The sequence below is a fragment of the Porites lutea genome, chromosome 9 (genome assembly GCF_958299795.1).
Source record: "Porites lutea chromosome 9, jaPorLute2.1, whole genome shotgun sequence".
Classification (NCBI taxonomy): Eukaryota; Metazoa; Cnidaria; class Anthozoa; order Scleractinia; family Poritidae; genus Porites; species Porites lutea.
In genome coordinates this window covers 17,947,142-17,967,394 of record NC_133209.1, presented here as the reverse complement: position 1 = coordinate 17,967,394, position 20,253 = coordinate 17,947,142, and the positions used below count along the sequence as shown (strand labels likewise).

Below are 20,253 nucleotides of genomic sequence, written 5' to 3'. Positions count from 1 at the left end.
ATTCGCTAAGTTGAACTACTGACTGACTGCTATAGTCAGGAGTCTATGTCAGTTAAAAACCTCTGTCGACGCTCTCATACTAATTTATGAATGTTTTTAGCACGGGCTACGTGACTGTGTACTGTATAGAGAAGGTGACCCATAAATTGGGGAAATAATCCCTGACTTTTGGCATAACAATAAGATAGGAATTCGTATCAGTGGGAATGTGACAAACAGCTTTTTATAATGCCAAAAAAAAGAAGAATTAAACTAACTGAATGAGTTGTCTTAGTTCTATTATATAATTTTCTATGTTGCAGTTTGTGGGTTTTTTTAAGGCTGGTTTAAGTGGTTTTGCCGACTATTATTAGGAAGTTTTATAAATTTATTAGGAAGTTTTATAAATTTACTGAAGTTTTATAAATTTACTGAACATTTAGACTCAAAGGCTGAAAAGAATTTCACAATGTTACACACCTGAAGGCCAATAAACTCCGTCACAATATAAATTTCAGCAGCATGTGTGTTTTAGTCAGTTTTCCAGTTTCAGTTTTTATTTTTCCACTGTTTTGGGGTGTGGTAATGTATGGATATAAAACAAAAGAAAAACAAAAATTAACGAAACATATATTTAAAACCTTGGACTTGTGTCCATTTGCCCATGGACTTACCGCCAAAACGCTCAGTTTCTCGCGATCGGTGGCTTCAAAAGCGAAATTTCATCCCGGCTTACAGGAGGGGATGGACGTACGTACTAGGGACGATTTCGCTCATAGATAACCAAAATTTCCTACCTATCGTGCTCCGCTGCGCAAGCTTCGAGCGCACGAGAGCCCGGCTGTAAACTGAAACAATTAAGCAACAGCAACAACAATCAACAAAAAGAAAAAGAAGAAAAAAACTGGAAAAGAAATTCTTTTAAAAATTTTAACAATCTCATAATTTATTACTAACATTTCATTATTTTTTCGTAATGATTCATGACAAACTTGATGGTCCTTGTCATGAAAGATATCGATAACCGTGGGTATTGTATGTTTCGTTTATCGTTTGTCTCGCGATTGGCACTTGAATATTCATCACGACCTTTCGACCGGGCACTGCAGGTCTTCATCGGGTGCTGGTGTCGATTTACTGAGCAGGACTATTTTGTACCACCATGGTTGTTTACGTGACTGGTGAATCGCGAACCTCACTCATGATCGGTGGAGGGTTTGTTTGTTTGCTTTATTTTGTATTTTTTGGATTTGACAGTGTTCGACAATTTTTGGTGTTATAATCCGCCCAATAGAGCCTTTGTTTTGTTAACGAACCAAATAAAAAAAATCTTTAAAAACTTAAAATTTAATTTTAAAAAGTCTGAAAGCTCAGGAAATTAACTGACTGAAGTTTAACTTCAGTTTTCTTGGCGCTTTCTCATTAAGAATTCGAAGTCACTCGAACGACCTATACAATCATCGTCAAAAGTGTTGGGAAGGCTTAGCTACTTTTTATTGTCTTTCCTTCTTACCCTTCCCCCTTGCCCAATGTTGACAAAAAAAAGGTGTTTGTGCGAGTAATTGTTCTATTACATCCCAGCATTGAATAGGGGAATAGGGGGTACGGGGAGTATTTAGAAAAAGAACATTTATATAATTGCTGTTAAGTTAATTGTACAACCTTCTTAACTACTTTTGTCTGCGATTGTAGCTGTATTAATCGAGTATTATCTCAGTATTTTATGAAAAGATAAATGACTCTGCTTCAATGTTTAACTCGGAAACTTTATATTTCTTTGTTGGATTTTAAAACAGTTATGGTTTTATTTCATATTTATAATGTCCATCTCCAAAGAGATCCTATTAAGGTCGACCTATCGCAAGTCTAGACATCCGGAAATTTACCGAAAAAGTGGTCCAACTCCAGAGGGTTTCTTCTTTGAACATTCACTCCGTTGGGCTCCGACCAAAACTTCAAAAGTATTCTCGTTTCCATTCCAATTTTGCTGAGAAATAGTCATAATTTCTATTGAATGGAATGGAACTCTTTGATCAAGTTGAAAACGTTAATTTTTTTTTAATAGAACAATCATCATCCTCTTTGTCAATTAGTCCCACTAGCTACTGACCGGTCGCCTTGGCAATCATAAAGTGAAAGGCACCCAATTTCCCTTGTCCGGCCGTGGGTGAACAACGGTTTAGTTGACTTTGAATACTTTTAGCGACTTGCAGTTACTTTCGATCAGTCCGGGACAATCACTGAGAAGCGACCTAGGAATTGCAATGATGCGGTGATAGTGGAGCCTTGAGTTTGACAGTTAAATAACCTCCACCATTCCAGCGATGATTTTGTGAATAAGTTCAAAAGTTCTTTTTCAAAAAATACCATAATAATCTTTGTTGTCCCTCTAATCGCCTCAAGAAAATTTGAAACAATGCTTCATTATGCAACATTTCGGAGAGACAACGAAGAGTATTATGGTATTTTTGAAAAGAGTCCGCACGAATTGTCATGTCGTACCGTAATGCATGATATTCTAGCAGGGCACAAACAAAGCCTCATTTTTTGATTCAGTATTTTTTCCATTACTTCCCTCCTGGCCTCTCAAACATATGTGTGGTGAACGCTCGTTACTTCTAAGAGAGAAAAAGAAGATGTAATTAGTAGTTTTCGAGTTTTTAAAGTGCACCGTAATTGTAAATTTTTAGATATCAATGACGCGAAACTCCGCCTTTGGAGCCGCACAGAGAGGTATTAGATTCTCGCATTAGATAATCTTAAAACTGTCCATTTCTCTCCATTTTTCCATATGAAGTCATTTAACTGAAGATCATAGCCGAGACAAACAAACAGGTTTTAGGTTCTAGTTAGATTCATAGCAATTGCTATTTGATACAACATTTTGACGGTTATTCAAGTTTCGAACATTTCGCGGGCAACTAGCAACAAAAAAACAACAACAACTCAGAATTACGGGCACACAGGGCGGACACAAGCACCATGACCCCATCTTTTTCTTCCAGTTTTTGAATGCCCTATAACATAAGTGACAATCGTTCCAAGTTTTGGATAGTTCATCCTTTTCAAGGGAGTTACCTTAAGCACAGGTCACCATGGAATCAGTCTTATGGGGATATTTAAAACCACGTTTACAGATAAAGGCAAACTTGTCACTATCACTATCACTATCTTTATCATTATCCTTATTTTGAGAATTATTACCATGAGATGGAGGAAGGGATACTAAAAGAATTTCGTTAGCCTGAGGCTGGGAGGTTTGTGGAGTACGCGCGGACGGTGGAAGCGTAGATGTGGATGGTGTGGTCCATGTTTCGTCATAGGAAGGCGGAGCATCCTCCATGTTCGATGGCGGTGGAAGCGCAGATGTGGCCGTAGACCATGATTCGTCATATGAAGGCGGAGCATTCTCTGTGTTGGATAACGGCGAGGTATAAGCAGGTGGAACCTGCACAGTGAATAGCGAGGAAGATTCGATCCTGTGAGGGACAGGTTGACGGAGACCTTCATCTGCGCGTGACGATCTGGATTGTCTTGAAGAACGCTGTCTTCTACAGTAATACCGGATGATAATTATAACCGCAACGAGGGTGATCATCGCGGGAATAACAGGCCACCAGATGACCTTCCGAGACGTGCCTTAAAAGACAAGCAAACTGATTAAAAACAACGATGATGATAAAAAGCGCAATCACGACAACAATAGGCACTACAACGTCAAGGACCAGCGAAAACCACTTGCCTTGATAGAGAAGTAAACTGATTTATTGCTCAGGTTAATATGAAACTTTCAATCAAATCGAACTTATTGGCGTCAACAAACATGGCGACGGAGTTCGCACTTGCGGTGTACAAGACACTTTGGAGTGTTTAGATTCCTATCAGGAGGGTTATTATAGCGGAATTATGCTTCGATTGGAGTATTCAAATCGTACTATTATAAATTGTGGGGATTTACGTGATTCTGACGTGGCTGGCATGGGATCCGCAATAGCATGTTTATCGAGCGCACACCAATAAAAGGGGTTGGTAGGCCTAAACGACATTTACCTCAAGCCAAAATGCTGTTCGTTTCAATAAGTTTTTTTCCTCTGCCAGGTAGATTATGCTCTGGAACTGGTCCTACATTTTCACTGAACAAATGTGATTTATAAGCCGCTTGTTTTACACTGAGAGGTCGTGGAACACATATCGATTTACTGTGGTTTTTGTTTCAGGTCGGCAGGATCCTCTGACGCAAGAATATTTTCTTAGACCTCTTCTGAAGCGTAAAGCTTTTTATCATGGCTGAATAAGGGTTCTAATTTTCTCCATAGTGCCTTCTGGATCTGAATGACTAAGCAATTTTTTGTAGTCCGTGTACCCATAATGCTTTTCTGCAATGTTGTAACACGCTGGGCCTAACCACCTAACTCGTTTACAGTGTAATAGTTTTCTTTGCAGGATGCTATAAGGAATGAAGTACATCAACTGTCGCCATGTTTGTGCAAAATGCGCTAAGAACAATGGACTTAAGAGCCACCCACCCCAAAAAAGGCTTCTATTGTCTTGACCCAGGGGGGCGCTCCCTGGTCTTGTTCAATGATCACTGAAGCGTGAACGAAAATTCAGAAGTCGTGTTCAAAATGTGCATTGTCGAGTCTGAAATATGACTCAAAGATTGTCTTGTTGAACGCTGCCTTTTTCTTTTACACCAGCTAGAAAAAAAAGACGATGATGATCCAAAGCGCAATCATGACAAAAATAGGCACAATGATGTCAATGACCATTCGAGATTTCTCTTGAAAGAAAAACAAAGAACTTATATTTATTTTGTGTGTTTATATGAAGTATTTACTACCAATTATAAATGTCATAAATCGACTCTAACTATCGTCTCACCAATATTATCTCGCTGTTTAAGATTCTCAACTAACGTGGACCTCTTAGCTGAATCCACAAAAAAAAATTACAGACATTTGTGCACTTAAATATAATCTGACTTCTACAGAAACAGGGCATGTTTCATTTCTGAAACCCCAACTTTAATGTCTTAACTCTCACTGTAAAGAGCGTCAAGCGCCGGCAAACTACAATATTAAAACTGACACCCATTTAAACGCTCAAAAGATAGGCAGGGTAACTCCAAGTTTTTGAGTTGCAGTTAAAACACGACGAAACGTCTGGTTTTCCTCCATTTTCAAAGCGTATTTTTAAAAACTCAGACGTTCAAGCAAAATTTTTGACTCTCTGTGCTAGTAACTTCCGAGAACGGCACTCGCAAACCCTCTCGCCACCAACAGGCGTCGACTCACCACCAACGACTAACTCTGGAATACTCGACGTAGGTAGTTTAAAATAGAGGATTAATTACTTAAGCAGGATTTTTACTATTTCGTCAAGCTTATTTATAGAATTTAAAGTCGACCCAAATATAAATTTTTCGATCCTAATTAACGATCCTTGTTATTACTCCACTGACAAAAAGTTCGGTGAATGTAAACTTTGCGGACACTGAAGAGATAAAAAAAAACTGGCAGAAAAGTTTCACAGCCACCAGTATTTCTTTGAATTATGATAATAAACTAACGGTTAAGAGATTTTAATTTCCGTTCATGAAAGTTCTTTTCATCTGGTGTGCATACTTGGGACTTTTTAAAACAATGAAGCTAAGTATTCTTGGTAGCGAGAAGGTTTGGTGGCGAGATGACCAGGTACCCGGTTCCGAACCATGTTTATCCGGGACTAATCAAAAGTGTGCAAGTTTTTGCCCAAATGTACAATCAGGGAATTAAAGGTATCCCTGTCTATAAAAACATATTCTTGAGGCCTAGGCTTAAGCGAACCTCCCAAGTATATCTGTAACTCAAGAGAACAAGCTCAGCCGGTCAGTTCACATTTGTGTTTTGACATAATCTTTTAAGGGGAATTCAACGGAGGGGTTAGATGAACAACTACCTACGAATAGAGTCTTAGTAACTTTTAAATGACAGACAAGTGAACTGGGTCAAGGTTGGGACCAGACCGAGGCACTAAAATAATTGGCATGTCATCGCTCGTTGCTCAGTTTCCGGGGGGGGGGGGGGGGTTCGAAGGATAAGGAGGCGCTGGATTGGGGGAGGTGATATAACAAAGGCGTTCAAGATAAATCAATTTTCAACTTTTATGCTTCCTCTGGAGGATCATGAAAAAGTAACAACAACACATTTACGAAACCTAGCATCCCTAACAAACTTACCTTTACGAGACGTGATAGATGCCTCAAAAGTTGTCATGTCACGGTGACCATAAAATTCAACGAACATGCCTTTTCCAGTGGACCTCACTGGATTTTTGCGTTGATTGGTGCAATAAGTTCCAATAAGCCGGAGGTCAGGCCTTTTTCCATCCCATATTTTCACATATCCACAAAAATCACAACCCATGGGAGTAGTACCACAAAAAGAATATGAGTAGAATTCAGTTTCAAGGGAAAAGCCGCTTCCTGTGGTAATCTTCCACGTACACATCGAATTGGGTGCAATCTTTGCCACAATTCTCCGTGGATATGAATCTCTAACAAAAATATCTTGAAAAGATAACAGTTAAATAAAAGGAGATAAGCTAAACATTTATATCATGGATCATTTTGCTCATGTAAGGGAATACAAGATTCTTAGACTCTGGATTCCGCGTTGCGGATTCCGGATTCCAGTGTTTGAAAATGAAACTTGGATTCTGGATTCCAATCGTTAAGCGGCATAACCATTATTTCAACTACAGTGAAACCTGTATTAAGCGGACACTCTCGGGGAGTGCTGTAGTGTCCGCTTAATACAGGGTGTCCGCCTAGTACAGGTTTCGATAGATAACGTCCTATGAGGTGTCAAATGCCATTCAAATAAACAGTGGAAACGTTTAGAATACTACGAGAGAGTATGACGATATACGCGTGCATTATTTTCTTTATAATTCACAGTGGAACAATTGATCATAGAGACTTCGGCTACTGTCCCCTTAATAGAGAGTGTCCGCTTAATAAGGTGTCCCCGTAATACAGGTTTCACTGTAGTACTGAATAACCAAAGGTTATACGGAGTACGGGCGACAAAGATCGAAGGTCAAAACGCTTTTGCTCCATCACTGTGTTTCACGTGAGAGATAGTCAAAACATGCGTGATCAGAATACAAGTGATAGAAGGTCCAAACGCGCGTGATCAAATTGCGTTCTGTGCATTCCATTCATTGTTAGTGAAAATCCAAACGAATACTCGCTACCTACATGCGACGCATGGGTAATAACAACCTGGAGATGAGGGCCCAGTTCTTGAAAGGCCGATTAGAGTTAATCCAGGATTAACATTTTGTTCCGTTTTTGTATTTTACATTCCTATGCATTGCTTAGGGTAACATTTTGTGTTATTATTACTACATCTCGTGATAAAGGCTCAACAGTATTTTGTAACCTCGAATTGCATGTTCTTAGACGAGAAAACCGTGCTTAAAATTTGCCTAAATCCTGGGTTAAACTTAACCATCTTTCAAGGAACCGGACCCAGGATTGCTTCTTTATCACCTGCAATCCTAATCTCCAGGTTGTTTTTACGCATGCGTTGCATGTATGTAGCCAGCATTTGTTTGGATTTTCACTAACAATGAATGGAATGCACAGAACGCAATTTGATCACGCGCGTTTAGACCTTCTGTCACTCGCATTCTGATGACGAGTGTTAAAGTTACCTTAGTCACCTTAGTCACTTAAAAATGAAAGGAGTAAAATGAATTGGGTGAGTATGGGCTCGTTTTTAAGGGGTACTCTTATAAGGGGTCCGGCCATAAGTCGAACTTTCGGTGTAACTTTAGGATAAACTTGTTGAAAACTCTTTAGGTTAACCGGTGAAAGTTGTTCAAAGTTGTCAGACTCTTTGTTTGTGCATGGGTTTAATTCACTGATTTAGAGCAGGAGTAATTCTTCTAGAAAAAAAACTCACAATTTTCACGTTGGCACGTAGTTGTCGCGGTTGGCTTCATATGACCTGCCAAAAAAATTAACAAAATGAAATATGCTCTATTAATCATCATAGACTGGAATGTAAGCCTGTTCAAGGCGTTCAGGTAGGGGAGAGTGGGACAAAATAGCTGGAGGGGAGAAAAAAAACCGGGAAGAAAGGAAGTGCTGGGAAATTTCTCCCTCTTCCTCCACTTCCTCGCTTTTTTCCTGGTCACTTTTGTTTGTGCCCGGCTCCACATTATGTGAACTCCTGGAACAATGGAGATGATTGTCTCGGGTAGAAGGGACGTCACTCTTCTCACTCGCCTACCCGAGCTACCCTGGGCGATCCAACTTTTGTTTTCCATTTTCCAATTACAAAACTTGGCGAACCGTTTACATGAGAAAGTAAACGTTGGCTAGGCTACAGGGCCAGTGAGATCCGCCTAGCTAGCCAGGCCGTCGTCTTGACTCAGGCAAAGGAGTCAACGTTTTTACCACATAAATGCTGGCTTAAGTTGACTCGGGTAGGAGGGTGACCCGCTTTCCCCGGCCAACTTTTCGCCATTGCTTTCTCGAAATATAAAAGCACATGATATATGTTATTCAGAACGACAAAGGGAAATGAAAAAATATGTTCACACGTGTAGCCTTGGGAGTGGGTACCGCTCATATACGGAAAAATTAATGTTCGTCGTACCCCCACGGTTAAATTTGTATTAAATTAAATTTGGATTGGCAGCGCTTAGAGTACTCGCCCCCAAAACACGTGCAAGGAGAGCAGAGGATGATGGGAAAGGAAAAGTCTCTCTCATTAGCTTTCCTTCTGCCCACCAGACCCCGCGCGCCCCTAGTTGGAGGTTCTCAGTGAAAGACGACTGAGGAACAGTCAGCTTATATATTGAAGGGGTAATTGAAGTTGATCCACGCCCCAAAAACGAGATTCTAATAACTTTCATTTTTTTGCGTGATGAGAGAGAGGGTAGGTGAACTTTCCGGCCAACGACCGCCCCGTCATTTTTTATTGGATAGCAGAAGATTGGCCCGGGAAATACTTAGAAACTTAGTATTAAACTTAATCTGTGAACGCTGATAAGCAAAAATTTTAGAAAAACAGTGGGATTCCATTATGTTTGTAAGAATACCGAAAAGAGATTTTATTGATCGATTGTATTCCTCGTGCTTCGTAAAGTTATATGAGCATGCGAGGAAATATTGAGAGGGGCGTTCGTTTTCCATGGAACGGAGCTTCATAAAAGTGAGCTTAATCAATCTAAATCATCTGAATCTGCAGATTCAGCAAATTCGTTTGGCGAGTTTTTTAAACCTTCTTTCACAATCAAAACAGATTTGTTCACAAGCGTCTCTAGGGACTTTTAGAGATTTTAATTACCAAATCCACCCATTCAAGCCCTTAACTGAAGGTGTTTCCCTGTAGACTTACTCGAGTACTCTAAACGAAAACGGCCATCAGAGTGGAAGTCGTCCGACTGGAAGGTTACGAGGACTTGATTGCCTGAGGAAGAGACCGGCGGTGGCAGTTCATAGCCGCAGTATTGACCCAAAAGAGGTTGCTGTAAATAGGCTCCGTCATATATAGTGACATTGTCACAGCTACAGTTCTGGCAATCTTGCAAACGAAATGCTGTAAACTGAAGATGGATTTGGTAGCCTAATGGAGCCCTTATTAACCACTGACAGTGCTCCATATTACAGTAGTTGTTAGCAACAAATCCAGGACTTAGGATTGCCTTGACAAACGTTGAATGAAGTATTTGAGGCGCAGTACCGTTACAACCTATGATGAAGGAAAGAGAGAAAAAAAACTGCAATTGCAGAAATGAATAGAATAGTTGAACCGTCCGTAAACGACCGGTCAAGATGGGGAGAGCTATTGGTCGAGGAGGTGGTCGCTTCGGGACCGTTCGTTTAAAAGCAACGACGACGGCGACCGCGAGAACGGCAAAAGAAATAGGTTTAGATTGGCAACTAAAAAACCAACAAGTTTGCACGTGCATCATGCGTTTTTGTACATTTCTTTGCCGTCGTTGAACGACTACGACGTGCAACTTCCTAGTTTCACGTTTCGCCTTTTAGTAGGGAGGACGTGAACACGAGACAAGGAAGGAATTGATGAAGTCCAGTCATTGGTTGACAAGCTTAAAAAGAGCATCAAAGAATATTTAACAATTATTCCTCGAGTCAATAGCCCATGAGGCCGAAGGCCTATAATGGGCTATTGACTCAGAGGCCACATGAGGGCGACAGGAATAATTGTTTTAGTAAAACCCAACTAGTTGGTCAAAAAAATCGAGAAAAAAAAATTTTAGCTGCTTAAAGCTAGACTTTAACCCTTTTTTTGCCGCCAAAAAGCCGGCGCTTTTCGCTACTAGTGGGCTATAACATATAGCCTAGTAGTAGATTAACCAATCAGAACGCAGCATTGATAATAGACCACTAGTTGGATTTTACTAAATTTTAGTATGGTTTGGCATAACGCTCTTCCCGCCTACATGTCTGCTACTGATTATAGACTGGGTCGAAATGCGTGCTTTCAGGATAATATACCCCCAATCTTTATACCAGGAAGCCCTTAGCTAAAATCGCTAGACTTGCATGAGGACAGGCGAAATGAACTCAGTATGAGGACATTTGATAAAATTACAAAAGGCGGGCCCTTGTCAAAACATCTAACCCCGATAAGAACTATCGCTCATGACTATTCTCTTAGAAATTCTAACCCTTGGACGTCTTTTTAATGTAAAACTGAGCATTTTAGGCGAAAGTTTCTCCCTAGTACTATCCTAATGGCCAACGCAACATCTTTTAAAAGTTAATTAGGTTATTTTGCAGCTGGTAACTATGATTGAACAATATCCTTGTAATTCAATTTACTAGGTTTTACTATTTTTGATTATTATATTGATTACTGTAAACTCCAGTCCAATAAAGTTTTTGTAATTTTTCTGCTTATTGTAAACACATTATTGTAATTCATTTTTAATGCGAGAATCTGGTGATTAAAGGGAAGGTTTCACGGTTCAGCGCATGCTCATTAATCAAAATCTTCCGGGACATGCTGTATCGTCTATGCAAGCAATATGATCTTGTCGTAATGTTTCCAAAGAACCAATCTACACACTCCCCTGACAGTCACTTGATCAACTTATGTGCAAATAGCCGTAATTTCATCGACTATGGAATAAAACCTCCAGGTCAACAATAATTAATTTCAACGTTGGTACTAAGTGTTGGCATAATCCACTACGATTTTAGTACTCCTCCATCCTACTTCAGGTTACTCTGAAATACACTTCTACTTTGAAATACACTCTGAGATCGCTGAGATACATGTCAGTGGGATTCTTAACCGATAGAATTAATAATAAATTGGAAGAAGTAATTTAATTAATGAGCACGCGCTGAACCGGGAACCTGTCCCTTTAAACATCTTGTTTATTATTTGGCGATCAACGCGCGACGACTTTATAAACCTCAAGAGGCGAGGTGGCATCGGCGCTTCGACTAATGGCAAAAAGGTGCAGGAGGAATACACCTATGAAGCAACATAACAATGTACAATAATCTTCTGAAATTTTTACAATATGGAAGTTTTTCTAAGAGCGATCTATGCTTAGGCCAAACGACGAACTTCGTGAGTTAAGTTTATAAAAAGTTTGACGTCTGGCTCAGTTAAGTTCCTCTGAATGAGTTCGGATCGTCCACCACTTTCTATCAGTCAGCTTCAGACAGATAGAACGTCTGAAGATCGTCTCCAAAACAAAGGTCGATCCTCACATGCGACAAACTAAAGTAATAAATTTCAAATAGTTCAGTACTTCTAATAGCTGAGGAGGGAAAATTGTCGTTTCGTTTAACCCGGCCACGGGTCAGAAAAGGATTGAAACCGGATTTTGGTAGAACAAGACCTCCTGATTAATGCCTAGTAATTTTCAAGATAGACTTTGAGTAAACGGCATGTTTTTCTACTCCAGTATGAAAAGAGACTGAAAGGTGAATCCCCATTTACTTCGTCATTCTTTGATAACAAGTTAAAAATGGTAGCTTACCCAAGTACTCTTATAGGAACTTATTAGGAGTATATTAGGTCGAAAACAGATGAAAAATTTTGTTTAGAAGCGTGTGAACAGCAAAACTGAAAGTTTTTGGGACCCTGTTCCAAACCTAAAGGTAAAGAAGGTGAATGTTACGGCTGCAGATGACCAGGTTATCACTGTAAACGTTGACAGAGACGTCTTTTGGCGGCTACTTATTACTGCTAACACACGAAAAATCAATTTGAAGGAAGTTTTGCGCTATGAGTTGTCACCAATTCCACGCGCACTCATCACCTTCCTCTTATAAACGATGAACGGTCCCTTATATATGAAAATCGAACCACAGGGAGTCTCCCGAGAAGAGGTCTAGACACAGCCAGTTTTGGAAGAGAATTTTTACTGTTTTATTGCATGCATTTACACGAAATGTACTGTGTTGTTTCAAGTTGTCACTAACAAAATCCTGTGCATCTAATACAGTGAACACAGAGATCAGACTATGTGTGATTCTGTGGTCGTTTGCAAGGGATTTTATAATAATGGATTATTCTAAAACCGCCAACACAAAAAATTATCCTCGCTCGCTTGCGAGAGGTGATTGTTAAGTTCACAAAAGGTTCCATTTAAAGAATGCCTTGGCTAGGAAATTAAGGTGGTCGCTATTAAAAAGGCGGTCGTGTAGCGTGGGACCTGAGCCCGAGTTGGGTCGGACATGCGCAGTTTAGTAGACTTACGACTCGTGTAACTGGTGTGCTAGTTTAGTAAAGTGATTCGAACACTAGTTGTGTTATTTGTGTTAGATTCGCCCTATGCAAAGAAATCCAAGACAGTCTTCTGTCTTCTTCTCCTGGATTCCAGGCCGTGGATTCCGGCTTCGAAGTACTGGATTCTGGATTCTTTATCATTGAAACTTGGATTCCTTATTCCAATCATTAGTGGGATCCAGATTCCTTGAGCTGTATTCCGGATTCCAAAGTCCAGGATTCCAGATTTCACAAGCAAAACTTTCCTGGATTACAGAATCCGGAATCTGAATTTCGGAATCCGGAATCTGGATTCCCTTTTATGAGACATCAGCAGGTGTAGGTAGGTTGGACTGTATTTAGAAACAGCAAAAACAAGTGATGTTACGTTTTAAAGTTAGTACTCACCGCCTGCGACCTTTCGTTGTCTCGTGAAAATAACACCTTGAAAAACAAACATACATAAATACGCTGACACACAAGCAAAGAAAATAAGAAATCAGAATACGGAGAGAGGTTAAGGACAGAGGGCGACTTCAGGTAAGAGTAACAGATCAGGATGGCTCGCCCTTTCGAAGGGAACTGCGAAACGTAACAAACGGTTCTGAAACCACAAGCAGCAGATGGTGAAAGACAACAAACACAAGCAAGCCTTTTTTCCTTCAGGATTTTCCAGGTTTTGAGATCTTTTAAAAGGGAAGAACTTAAGACGTATTCATATTTCATACATCCTCTTATGAGTTTTTGTAAACTTCAAATTCCAGGTGCCTTCGCTTTTCACCGATCGCCGTTTTAGTTAACATCGCGTGACGGAAAAGCTCTCAGACGTCATGTATGCAAACTGGCAATTTACGATCACGCTATTTTTTGCGTCACGCCACTGTGGGTTGATGTAAGCCGCGAAAGTCATGTATAAAGTCGTGTTTTCTGAAGCAAAAATATCTAGAATCGTGGCAATAGTAGTCAATACTATTCTGTTAATTGAAACAGAACAGTGCTGAATGACTGCAAAATCACCGAACTTGACTTGGTTGAAAAAATCGAAATCTTTGTTTATAACATTGTCATAAATTCTGGGTTGTTTCTCGATTTGTATCTCGCTGAAAAGCGCTTTATTTTACAACCATTTACTGAAGCTTTAAAGTATAAAAACTCGTTATATTGGAAATTTTGAATTCAATGGAGACCACCGCTTGTTTGCCGCTAGACAGGACGCGAGGCCTGCCACCAGAGTCAACATAGCAGCAAAGAGCTTCTTAAAATTTTATTATAATACCCGCTAAATCGCCAAACATTAATACGTGTTATTGCTCGGTCATTGAAACATATGTTGACAAATATACCTACCTAAAGTGATAAGTATGAGTCGTTGTATTTGAAGCAATCTCATCCTTTCTCCAACCAGTTTTCCAATATTTTTCATAGAGAACTTATAAGTTTATGGGTACATGCGAAGTTTTATTATTAGGCATGACTCAGGAAAAGTCCTGTGAGCGGTTGCCAAAATCAGGAATGGAAACAGGGAAAAGGGAATATGGAAGGACAGGCGGAAGTGAAAATTCAAACAGGACTCGTTTTCAATGTAGGATGATATTTTTAAGATTTTCACCTTACAAGTGATTAATAAAGTTTTGTTCTTGTGTCGAATTTAAGGAAAAGAGGATAGAACGTGCACCATACACCTCCGCTTGAGCTCGACTTCAAGGGTCTTCGAATACAGAACTGGCTCATTTGACCATTTGGAGGTTGTACGATGTTGTGTCAAATTGCACTATTGCTTTGAGTTGTGTCAGTCTGTTTCTTCGCTGTCCCGAGCTGTTTATCGCCCCATGTGAGGAAATTTGAAATCCGGGAAATTTGTGCTTGTGCAATCCGAAATACAGCTCAAGGAGTCTGGAATCCCACTAACGATTTGAATCCGAAATCCAAGTTTCCACTGACAAAGACGTTCTGGAATCCGATCCTTGGATCCGGAATCCGCGGCGTGGAATCCAGAATCCAAGACTGTCTTAGATTCCCTTCCATGGGGCGATGATGATACTAGAAACCTAGAACAAGCCGCCTGTCCCGAATTGTCTCGCATGCAAAGTAACTTGAATCAGCTCGGGACTGCAAAAAACACGACGCATGACTCATCAGCGATTTCATTTGAACTTTAATTGAAACATTTACATTCACATCCATATTTTAGAGAAAGCTGTAGCCACCGTAATGTTTTTCTGTATTTCAGAAGCTCAAATTTTAATGACTTGAACAACCGACACATGTGTACACAAACGCAGAGTGGTCTGCCTGCAGTAAATAAAGTGTGCCAAAGACATTGTTTGTTAACATACTATAAGATAAATCTGATTATCTTAGAATGGAACTTTTCAATATAAAAAAAAACTGAAATGAAAGCAAACAACAAAAATTTTCAAAAGAAAAAAAGCGACAACAATAAAAAAACCTATCCAGTAAACAGAAAGTCGCCAAGCCAGTTTCCTGGCTAGGCTAGAAAAATTAACACATGAGATCGGGGTCAAATGCGCCAGCCGTGCCTTGGTTCAAATACAGAAAAAAAGTGATTAACATGTAATGAAATGACAACAACACAAAGCATACGAATAAACAGTTCAATACCTAAATTCAAAACACCAGGTTTTCTTGTAAGTTGCAGCATCTGTTCTGTTGTGAAATAACGTAAAATTTACAAAGATTTCACTATTTTCATGTGTAATCAAATGGTGACGAATGAAATTAGGGAATAACTTAACTTCACATACGTTAAGTCCAAATCCTAAAAAAGGCTTGGGAAATATTAGGATTTGGCAAGAGCCACTTGGATCTGGGCACGCAAGTGAAATTATTCCCTAATTTTACGAGTCTACCATTTGATTACCTAATATACTATTAATGGCCATGAATAGCCCATTTTACAGTTACAGTTGGAAATTAGGCTGGAGCTGACCTTGTTTTGATACAACCCTGCTTGCTTTATTATGTAAATCATGTTTTTGTTATTCTAAATAGTACTTTCTTAGCAAAAGTTACTTTAGAAAAGGAAGGAGGTCTGCATGAAAACAAGGTCACCCTCAGCCTCTTTAGTTCACTCAGAGGCAAGGAAACCAAGCCCACAACTGTAAAATGGCCTATTGCCAACATGTGATGCTACTGGTTCAACTCGATCTTAGTGCTGCTTTTGATACGGTTGAACACTCTACTGTCCTGCTATCATGTCTCAGTAAAAGCTTTGGAATAAGAGGGACAGCGCTTGAACGGTTTGCGTCCTATTTATCAAATCGGCGTCAGCGTGTTTCACTTAATGGCAACTGCTCCGACGCTTTTTAGTTAAAGCAGGGTAATTCTACAAGGCTCCTGTTTAGGACCATTACTATCTACCCTGTATGCCACCAAACTGTTTAAGGCGGTCAAACGACACTTGCCAAATCTACATGCTTATGCTGACGACACGCAGTTATACTTAGCCTATAAGCCTGACTGTGCCTTGGGCACTAACGAGGCTACTTCTGCTATGGAGCTCTGAGTTCGTGAGATCAGAGCGTGGATGTTGTGTGATAAACCCTTTTGAAGATTAATGACGATAAGACAGAATTTATCATTACTGGTACGCAACAGCATTTGGCAAAGGTTCAAGTTGACTGTCTCACAGTTGTGGATGCTCGTGTACCATATTTTTCCGCCGTTAAAAACTGATTTAGAAACTTGGATTGACACACTAATCTTAGCCTACATGTTCACATAAATAATACGTGTAAAGCCGCGTATTACCATCTCACAAATGTCAGGCGTGTAACAAAACCAAACATTGGTTCATGCACTAATAATAGGACGTATCTGATTGTATCTTATATTATTGTAACAGTATTCTATATGGTCTTCCGTCCGTACATATAAAAAAACTTTAACGCCTACGAACTCTGGAGCAAGCAGTGCCGGATCCAGACCCTGAGACTAGAGGTGGGGGGGCAGGTCATCCAGACCCTTAGATGAGGGGGGAACCGGTCCTCCCAAAATATTTTTTCCGACCTTCGGGCCTCACTTTGGTCTAAAAATAAGGGGGTGCGGCCCTCCCCTGGATCTGCCACTGGCAAGATTAATTTTCAATGTACTTAGATCAGATTTTCACACATCACTCCAGTCAGTTATATTCATTACACTGGCTGCCAGTTAAATTTAGGATAGAAATTAAAATTATGTTTATTACATTAAGAGCAATTTATGGGCATGCTCCAAGTTATATTTGTAAACTTATTAATATCAAGGAAAGTGGAGGGTACAACATAAGGTCAAACGAAGGACTCCTCCTACAAGCTCCAAGATTTATTACTCATACGACACTTGGTGACCGTGCCTTCTAGCTTGGCTGCGACACCAAAACTGTTGAACAGCTTGGCCGTTAATATTCGTAATGAGGAAAATTTTAATACTTTTAAAATATTGCTTAAGACACATTTTTTTTTAAACTAGCTTTTTATTAGGTCCAATAGATATTTTGTAAATTTTTTATCATGTATTTTTTATAGCTTTTTGTTAGTTATTATGGTTTTATATGTGATTCGCATTTGATCATATACATATCTAATTTGCTTAGTATAAGTAATAAATTTATTATTTAACATTATTATTAAAAGATAATAGGCTTAATATTGTTCTGAATTTTTTTCTTTGGCAATAGGTACGTCATAATTAATGTATGGGGTTAAAAGAAGTCTTGCCTATTAACAAGTTTTCAACAAAATTACCTTTTAGAATCCTTCTTGATGTGTTCTTTCGTGCGTTAAGGTTTTCTAAAGCGTCTTTTAATGCCCTGACATCTTCATGTTATATGTTCGTTACGACGAACATATAACTCAATTAACTTCGAAATGTATAGGTAGCCTTTGTCAAATAAATCGCGTAAAATACCTGTTTGATAGGCGTACGTTGATCACTATAATTAATTCTCTCGTATTCAGTAAATTATTGTATTGTTCATCAGTATGGGCTAATACCACCAAGAAAAACATCGAGCTATTAGAGAGAGTGCAAAATTTTGCAGCCCGGATAGTTTCTGGAACGAGAAAATTTGATCATGTTACACCTATTCTTAAGCAGTTGCAGTGGCTGCCAATTGTTAAACAACTTGAGGTTAGAGATGCTGCCATGGTATTGAAATGCTTAAATGGACTTGCACCTCCATATCTTTGTCAGAAGTTTAAAACCAGATCGGAAATCCACAACTGCAACACTAGGAATAGGGACCGCCTACATATACCACTCTGTAGGACGGCTGCAGGTCAGCGCGCGTTTACCTTCAGAGGCCAAAGGCTGTGGAATAGTCTCCCAGACGAGTTTCAGTCTATCACTAATTTAGATGTATTTAAGGTTAAAATAAAACAGCATTTTTAAGGGTATTTTTGGAAAACTAAGTTTTAGATATTTGACATTGTAAATTAAGCTGAAAAGCCTTTTTGAGGAGTTTAATAAAGTTATTATTATTCTTCTTATTATTATTATCATTATTATTATTATTATTATTATTATTATTATTATTATTATTATTATTATTATTATTATTATCACTTGTCACTGAGACGTACGGAAAGTTGCCAGGCCAATTTTGTAATTTCACATGTGAAATTAAAAATTAACGCTGAAATTTCTTGCCAAAATTAAGGAGTAACTGAATTCGTCACCCATGATATTTGAAAATATAAATGTATAGAATCTTTAAAAGTGCGTTTTCCTTGTTCCAGTCTATCTAGTAATTTTAAAAAATTCAGACTATTTGAAAAATAAAATATTGGAATCGCGAAAATTAATGCCCTTTTTCCTATTTGCCTATCATTAAAATCGCGCGAAAACTTGTTAACATACCGTCTCGCCAAAATCGCGAAATAAAGTACGAAGAAGGTAGCACGGTATTTAGAGATTACGAAAGAGTAAAAGGTACAGTAAAGATACACGAGGCGAACTCTTTCAAACTGCAACTGGAAATTAAATCAAGCGCATTCTAGAATTTCTTGTCAACATAATTTAATTACCGTCGTAGATTTGGCGCCATTAAGTGCCGGTTTGCTTTCCTGTTTTAAGTGTTCGTTGATGACAAACCCAATTATCTGCTCAAACAATCTTCCTTGACCAGGATGTTATAATTACTAAAAGCGTTTTGGTTTCTGTATAGGGCCCCGTATTAATAAAAAAGAAACTAAACGTCCTTTAACCAAAATTAGCGAACATCGCGTGGCGTGTGCCCATGAAGTTTATTGAACTGAAAATGAACAAGGCAGTTCATTTCGTAACTTCAACGTTATTACTCCTGATTTGTGAAGGTGAGTAAACTGGACGTTAATTTTTATCTTTTGCCTTATGATGATGTTGTTGTAACTTGAATTGAAAAGATGAGAAGACTTCTGCATTTGTTTTAATTGTCGTTCAAAAGCACCAGGCTTAACTCTTTTAAAATTATTATTAGAGCAAAATTTTCATTCGGTAAATAACACCATATTTCTATTAAAATGGGCGCACTTTGTCACTGAAGCAAAACAAAACAGCTTTAGAAAACCTTTAAAACATTTCTCGTTGCCAGTGTTATTTTATCATTTGTTGAATGATGAACGTTGAAGTAAAATTATACAAATATTAGGAAGGGGCATGGCTGGGGCCACGCGACATCTATTCACGATGGCTGCTATATTTGATAATTAGCCACCATGCATATAGTTTGTGTCGTTTAGAATTTTTCGTTGTTGGAACACAAATTTGAACATTGGAGACCTTTAGATTCTAATATAAGGACGAACGAATACCAGGACGAGATTTTCTCAACACTAAGCAGTGCGCGCGCGTGAACATCGTCATTTTGGCGGGAAAACGTGATAGCCGTCGTTATTGTACTAAAGGGTTTTTAAATAAATAAAACAATTAAATATACCGTTCATTTGCCACATTGCAGAAGTAACTGAATTAAAGGGCTATAGTTAACAATCAACAAACAATTAACACTACTACTACTATAGAAAAAATAAAAATATCTTAAATAACTATTTACATATTAAATAAAGGAAGCTGAACGCTGGGTCCGGCAACAACTCCTAGCGTAAACAATATTTCTATTGTTGTCGCTGGCCCGCAAGTTGTAACTATGACTACTAATTGCTGTTCTCGGCTTGAGGAAGTTAATGGGGTGGTCACTTTGAGTCATCTTCCGGAATACATTTACAGCAGAGCATAGTTCATCTTTCTTTCAAGCTGCTAAGGTTGGTAGAATTAAGGGCATCTAAGTAACTATGGCATGGATGGATGATATATAGTGCCCTTCTTAAAATTGACTCCAGTTCATTTTAAAGAAATTCAGGAATATCTTGCCATTTGCACGCCATATTCTAGTATAGGTCAGTATTATTGTCAAGTAAACTTTGAGAATTCCCTCTCTATTAACACCCACTTTTTTAAGAATCCTCAGGGAATACAGGCGTTTCGAAGCTTTTTTCGATATGTAATCAATATGCTAGTTCCACTTTAAATCATTTACTGATAATAA

At 38.9% G+C, this 20,253-nt stretch overlaps 1 protein-coding gene and 1 long non-coding RNA gene across 2 annotated transcripts; both read right to left on the bottom strand.

Moving 5' to 3' along the window:
* Window positions 1-1,724: 1,724 nt before the first annotated feature.
* Window positions 1,725-6,520, bottom strand: LOC140947771 (uncharacterized). Its single transcript, XM_073396960.1, has 3 exons — window positions 6,197-6,520; window positions 3,184-3,618; window positions 1,725-2,597 (listed from the first exon to the last, which is right to left on the bottom strand). The coding sequence occupies exons 1-3, from the start codon at window positions 6,465-6,467 to the stop codon at window positions 2,566-2,568; spliced, it is 738 nt and encodes a 245-aa protein (XP_073253061.1). The 5' UTR covers window positions 6,468-6,520; the 3' UTR covers window positions 1,725-2,565.
* A 2,752-nt stretch (window positions 6,521-9,272) lies between these two features.
* LOC140948701 (uncharacterized) lies at window positions 9,273-14,180 on the bottom strand. Its single transcript, XR_012167079.1, has 3 exons — window positions 14,076-14,180; window positions 13,137-13,172; window positions 9,273-9,725 (listed from the first exon to the last, which is right to left on the bottom strand). It is a non-coding gene; the product is annotated as an uncharacterized lncRNA (long non-coding RNA).
* Window positions 14,181-20,253: the final 6,073 nt, after the last annotated feature.

What these genes read in the sequence shown, in the direction of transcription:
- LOC140947771 (XM_073396960.1), bottom strand. Translation starts at nt 6,467, where the DNA reads ATGTGTACGTGGAAGATTACCACAGGAAGCGGCTTTTCCCTTGAAACT. An exon ending in ATCTATCACGTCTCGTAAAG is followed by an intron (nt 3,619 to 6,196) that starts GTAAGTTTGTTA and finishes TTGTCTTTTAAG; the next exon opens with GCACGTCTCGGAAGGTCATC. An exon ending in ATCCCTTCCTCCATCTCATG is followed by an intron (nt 2,598 to 3,183) that starts GTAATAATTCTC and finishes TTTCTCTCTTAG; the next exon opens with AAGTAACGAGCGTTCACCAC.